This window comes from Alligator sinensis, unplaced genomic scaffold (genome assembly GCF_000455745.1).
Source record: "Alligator sinensis unplaced genomic scaffold, ASM45574v1 scaffold235_1, whole genome shotgun sequence".
Lineage (NCBI taxonomy): Eukaryota > Metazoa > Chordata > Crocodylia > Alligatoridae > Alligator > Alligator sinensis.
Window position 1 is genome coordinate 2,035,490 of NW_005842042.1, and position 6,528 is coordinate 2,042,017.

General features: G+C 53.7%; 1 protein-coding gene across 1 annotated transcript in view; it reads left to right on the top strand.

Annotated features, from left to right (window-relative positions):
* The first annotated feature begins 279 nt into the window (after nucleotides 1-279).
* C8G (complement C8 gamma chain) overlaps nucleotides 280-6,528 on the top strand; it is a 12,233-nt gene continuing 5,984 nt past the window's right edge. Inside the window, exons 1-2 of the mRNA XM_006022696.3 lie at nucleotides 280-461; nucleotides 5,663-5,802. Coding sequence (XP_006022758.1) covers nucleotides 324-461; nucleotides 5,663-5,802 — 278 coding nt within the window. The 5' untranslated portion in view covers nucleotides 280-323. The remainder of the gene's footprint in view (nucleotides 462-5,662; nucleotides 5,803-6,528) is intronic.

Below are 6,528 nucleotides of genomic sequence, written 5' to 3' on the forward strand. Positions count from 1 at the left end.
TAGATGTTAGGGGCTGGAAGGGACCCCTTTGGCTGGAAGAGACAAATTGTGTGGGCTGGAGAGACCCCCATGATCCAACCAAGCCCCTGGGAAACCTGCCATACTGCTGTATTTGCCTGGGGAGGGACTTTGGTAACAGGACCACTGAGAGGGAATTTGCCCCCTCTGTGTAAACAGCCTAAGATTTACAACAGATCATTTCCAGTAAGAGCAGAGCTGCTTAATAACCAACCAGCTCTCCCCTCCCCAGGCCCCACTGCCCACAGCTGGCTGGGCTACTGCAGGCCCTTTAGACGGAGAAGTCCATGTCCTAGGGAGAGACCATGGCACTCCTTGCGCCTGTTTTCTTCCTTACCCTCCTCCTTGCTTCATCTTCTTATGGGCAGAGACAGAGGAGGCCCCCAGCCCCTGAGGGTCCCATTGAGACGGTCAAGATACAAGAGAACTTTAACCTCCACCAGGTGAGGGGTCAGGGAAATACGGGCTTCCCATTTCCCCAGCACAGGGTTCACAGGGTGTCCAGCCTGCTCACTTGCCACACATACCCCTGGGTTTGGCCTTCCTCTGGTTCAAGAGTGGCTTGTGTGATAGCTACTGCCTCTGCTGAGGCAGCAGGGATGATAAACCAGCCTGGGCTGCTACAGTGATCAGGGCTTGTGACACACATTCACCAATGGGTAGCATCTGCTGGGCATTGGCAAAGAGGCCCAGGGCTCCTGGGAGCTGAAGTTTGCTGCTTGGTGACCTGCAGAGTCCCACCTACGAGGAAACAGGAGTGAATGTGCCGTGTTGTGCCATGAATGTGACTATCATGGGGGCCCTTGGCGTCCCAAACCAGGCTCATTGCTGTACTGGGAGAGGAGCTTGTTCTGCTGCTGACTTCACTGTGCTGTTCCCCAGAGCAGCCCAGCCAGGCTCTTTGTCTCCAGGTCCCCAGTCAACCGGGGCATTTGCTCAGAGGTCAGCAGACTGGTAGCTGGGTGCAGGGAAGTGGCAAAGCAGACAGTCTGCCTCTGCCCCGTGTTTGCAAGATGTCTAGAAAGCTACAGCTGGGAGATGCTACAGGGACATACACCAAACCCCACCCAGTGCACAAAGAAGGGGCTTTGTGCTGGAGAACTGCAGCAAAAGCAGATCCTCCTGGGGTACTCTGGGCTTTGGTCACTGTGCCACTTCTACATGGGGTGATGGCCAAGTAATCCAGGTGGCGATTGAAACTTTGGCCATGTTACATGTCCTCAGCACCTATGCTTCTGTGAGCGCAGCCCCTTATAGCCCAGCTCTGCAGGGCATGAGGGGATGGGGGGACCTGGCCCCCACTCCACAGTGCAGTTGTCTTGATTCTGCAGCTGTTCAGGCCCTGGGCTGAGGGCAGGAGACAAGGTGCATTGTCCTTGTCCGTCGGTTTTTGTTTGGTGTTTGCTGTTCCTGAGCTTCCCTGGCCTCAGGCAGGCAGGGCAGATGGTGGCTCTTAGAGCCTCTCAGAGATGGATTTCCTCTTCCAGCCCTAGAGATTTCTTGGCTCCCGTCGGAACTGCCTGACAGACCCCGGCTCTGTCTGTATCTCACGGGGTCTGCCCACCTAGGCCTCCCAGCTGGGCATGGGCCAGGGTTTTATTATTGACTTCTTGCTTGCGAGAGATGCCTACAGCTCCTCACCTGTGACCCTGCCCCGCTCCCCACTGCCCCTGCCAGACTGCAGTGCAGTGTTTGTCATGGCACAGTGCCACCTCCTATCTTATCTGCTTGGCACCCGCCCTCCAAGCCATTTAGCAAACTTCCCCAACAAAGGGATCTCAGTGAGCAACACCAGCCCGGCAAGCTTCCATGCCATGGCCACAGGGAGCAAGGCCAAGTGTGGAGAGCTGGATTGGAAAAATATTGTTCTTTAGCTTTACATAAGAGCTGACACTCAAATGTACAGAGTTTAACTGCTGAAGCTCCTGACCTAGAAGGACCCAGAGAGGGATGTGGAGGCCTCAGCTAAGAATTGCCATAGGGGTTTTGTGTAGAGGTTTCTGTGGGGTTGCAGCCCCTTACCACATGCTCCTGGAGGGGCCTTTGCACTGCAACCATCCTGAGGGAAAAACCCTTTCACAAGTGTGCTTCCCCTTGCAAATAGGCAAGGTAGAGAACTCCAAAGGTGTCAAGAAAGCAGGTGGCTGTGATGGGGTTTTCATGAACAATGCATGCTGCCACAGGGAATCTGGGGAATTGTGGCAAGGGTCCAGGGCAAGCTCTCCATGGGGGAACTCCGTGGTGACTGGGCTGTTTTGGCCAGGAGAGAACAAGGCCCACGCTCTCATTTCCCAGTGCCATTTGCATGGCCGGCATGTTTCATTCTCTGCCCACAGCGCCCAGTTCTCAGAGGGAACTGAGCATATGCCACAGACCTTATTCAGAATGTTATCCATTTGTACGGATTCACTTGCATTTGTAATACCCCCTATTAATTCACAGGATAGCGTCACCTCAGGCTGAATTCACCAGGAGAAACTAGGTGTCTACATGCCTCATTGAGCACCCATCCCAACACTTAGGCTTCACCAGCATGCACAGAACCCCAGCCTGGCCCTGTCCACATCAGTTGCATTAGAGGACGCATTAGAGGACACTTGGGTCTGGAATATGACCTAAACAGAATGCAGGTCCATAAGTCCAGCATTGTGATCCAAAACACTCTGCTCAGCATGCATCCAATGCTAGAAGTACCCATACTCCCTGAGCACCTTCCTCTATGGGCTGGAGGTTCCCCAAGAGCCTGCAGAGCTGCTTTGCATGCCCAGAACAGCCCCTGACTAAACTGCCAAGCACTCAAGTCAGAAAACAGCCGTGTAACATGCTGCGTTTCTATGAGGAAGTCTTGCTGCAACATTAACATGGGAGCTTGCAAAGTGGCCAAAGTACGTGTAGGTTGCAATGTGCTTTTGCCTAGCTGCAAGCAATGCCTGTTTGGATGCTCTGTGTCACTCAAGAGTCCTGCCTTCAGTGTCAGTGGGAGCAGGATCTGGGCTTTGCCTTATACCATGCAGCAGCTCACATGCTAAAAACATGCTCTTCTCAAAGTGGTCTGTAACAGAGAGCCAGAAGGGTCCTGTTACCTGAGGAGGAAAGAGTAGCAGCTAAGCTAACTGCAAGGGAAATAATCAGCCAGGAGGAAAGACAGAGGCTAGGAGTGCCTATTGCAGAGCTGGTTACTCTGCAATAGTTCAGCATGAGGAAGAAGGGGCCCTGCTGCAGGAGCGTGTTTTTTTTTTTTTTAATAAAACATTTTAGCCCAGCAGCAGTAGGCTTCACTGGAAACCAGAGAGCAAGCCTAATTAGAAAACACCTTTGGGTAGCTGGGGGCCTCACCTGATCAGAAAAGGGTGGGTCTAAGAGATATATAAATCCAGGGTCTGAGCCAGGGCAGTCAGTCAGCCCTGGAGGCTGCAGGGGGGAAGAGCTTTGCAGTGAGATGCCTGCTGCTGGGTGACTGGCTGAGATCCTGCTACGCCTGGGAACAAATGAGGAACTGGGGCAGAGGCGGGCAATTATTTTGGGGGGAGGGCTGTTTACCGAGTTTTGGCAAGCTGTCAAGGGCTGCACGAGTAGCCCCACCCCTTGATAGTTGCCCCACCCCCTAGTCACCATCTTGGGACCAGAAGTCCTGACCCCTGACCTTTGCCACCAGAAGCCCCTCCCTTTGCCCCCCAGAAGTACTCCTTTCAGTAAGGGGTTTAGCCATCTCAGAACCAGAAAAATACTAAATTATATTCTAAAAAGTGAACATCTAAAACATTTAGTAATTTGATTTCAAATAATATTTTTGTCCTGGTTTACATGTGTTTGTGTAGTGTACATTGAGGTGATTGTATATAATAGCTTAAAATGAAGTCTTACTCTTGTATATTGTACGGGGTGTGGGTATAGGTTTGTGGGGGCTTTGGGTGTCCCCCCCCCAGGGTACCCACATGGCCCTGTGCTCCCCAGTTTGGCAATGCAGCTGGGAGCCATCTGGTGCTGGAGCAGTGTAGGGGCAGGAAGGCAGGGAAATGGCTGGGGGGGGGGGCGGGGCGGGGTGGCTGGGTGTGGGGCAGGGCTGGGCTGCTGTATCCTGCTGCCAACTCCCCCTGGATCCTACTGCCCCTGGCTCCTGTCATCTTTGACAGGCAGCCAGGAGCAGAAAAATACTTTCTACATGTTTAGGGGCCCCGCAGGCCAGATAGAATGGCCTTGCAGGCTGGATGCAGTCCGCGGCCTGCATTTTGCCCACCCATGGACTGGGGACTGGCAGGGCACTACGACCCAAATGAATAAGAGTTGGTATACAGCCAGTGAGCTGACAGTTTCATTATAGCCAGAGGGTTTATGGTTTCATTTGAGTTTTAACCAGTGATCTGGGTTGGGGACTGATAGGGGATATAGGAGGCCCCAGAGTGCCAGGGAGGCACATGAGGCTGAAGCTTGCTGGAACAGGGTGCAAGCTGTAGTATAGCCTGAGGGCAAAACTCAGGGCTGGGAGCCCAGCAGTAGAGAGAGGTCAAGGGACAGAGTTGGGGCCAAGGGAGAGGTCAAGTAAGGGTTGGAGATCCACAGCCCAGGAGGGGCAGAAATGAGCCCAAGAGGGGCTGGAGCTAGGACCAACACAGTAGGCTTGGGTTAGAAGGGTCCAGCAAGAGGAAAGGGGCAGAGGCCAAGAAGTCCAACAGGAGAATGACTGAATGATACCACTTGTGAGGCATGGTTATAGGGAAGGTCAGAGGCCATGAATAACCCATAAGGTGACAGGTGCCTTGGGGCATATACAGTCCAGGAGGGCCTACCTAATGTAAGGGCTGGGTTGGAATCAACTGGCTCTGAGAGGGATCTGTTGGCAGAAGACATCCTAAGGCTCATTCTACGATTCTTGGGCAGCCTCCCTTCCAAGAACTAACTAAGAACATCAAGGTGTGGCAGGCAGGAAAAGGGGAGGGTACCCTCAAGCCAGAACAGGGCAGGAGCTGCGTGACCATCAGGGAGCATCATGGCTGCCCCTGGGGCACCGGTCCTGTTTGATGCTCGTTGTCTGCATGTGTGTGGGCCTTAAAGGTAAGACCATATCAGGGTTTCCTTTTCCCCCAGAAGATAGTCAGAGGGAAAAGCTTTTTTTTTTTTTTTTTTGAGGAAAACTTTTTGTGTTCCAAGTCAAATCAGCCAAATCATCTCCAAATCCGTGTGTCATTCAAGAACCAAATGGGTCCTACTACCGGCAAACGTCCTCCACCCCCACCAGGGGCTTTGGATATTTCCAAAACCTTTGGCGAGCATCCTACTTGCAGGCCCAAGCTCTGAAGCTTCGGGTTCAGATGCCCCCCGAATTTGGCTTGCCCTTGGCCAAACGGCCACAGGTTCTGGCCCAGCCCCCCCGCCCCCCTCAAGCTGCAAACATGGCCTGAGCCGGGGCGGGGCGAGGCCAGCTGGGGCAAGCTGAGGGCAGGGTTGTTTGCCTCGCAACCAAAACCCAAGGAAATAGCGTGAGGTGCTGCAGCCGGCGGCTGGTGCCGCTGGAGGCTTTTAGGTGTGCTGGATCTGGCCCGCGGGCCGTATTTTGCCCACCCCTGGAGTAAGTGGAGCTTTGCCCTCACAAGGGGAGAGGACAACTCATAGGGTGTGTATTGTGCCAAGCCTCCTTTTGTTACAGCTTGCAGGGAAGTGGTTCCTGGTTGGTGTGGCATCCAAGTGTGACTACCTGAGAGAGTTCAATCACCAGCTGGAAGCAACATCCATTGTAGCAGCCATCCCAGATGGCAAGACCCTGGCCATCAGCACCTTCAGAAGACTGTGAGTTCCTCCAGGGCATGTTGGGTTGAAAAGGGTGGTGGTGCCCCAGGGCTGTACTGCAAGGCTGAGGTGGCTTCTTGCTGAAAGTCCAGGCAACAGCCCTGAGAACCAGCTACAGTCTTTGCTTGGAGTCATGTCAGGAGGCCACTCTGATTTGACCCAGCTGTAAAGGGATACTGGGCAATGAGGCTGGGAAATTAAAGGCAGCTTGGTGTGGTGGTGTGTCACTACCGGCTGTGCTCCATGGCTTAGCTCGATGGGTCCCTGGCTTAGGATTGAGCTGCTCCCCTAACTAGCATGAACAAGTCCCATAGCCCCAACCACCAGTGCAGGGATCTGGAGGGCTTGCCTCCCCCTATGAGAGCTAACAACCCACTGAGGCTGACCTGTGTGCTTGAGGCACCCTGCACTGGATAGGGCTCCAAGGTAGTCAGGTGTTGGGAAGTGATGGGGTTATGTGCCTACTTTTGAGGATCTGAGCCATAGCAAGGCACACTCACAAGTGCTGGCCTGAAGAAAGGACCTCCCCTGGACCTCGCTCACCTCCCAGCTCCCATGGCACCTCCCCATAGTTGTAGATATGTGTTGCATGTGCTCACACTTGCCTTACTCAAGTTAGCCTGAGTGCCATGGCCAAAGAACTGCCTTTGAAAACCAAGCTCTTACCGCCAGTGCTTCTGAGTCCCCTGGGGTCATAGACTTCAGCAGTCCACTCCAGCTGCGAAT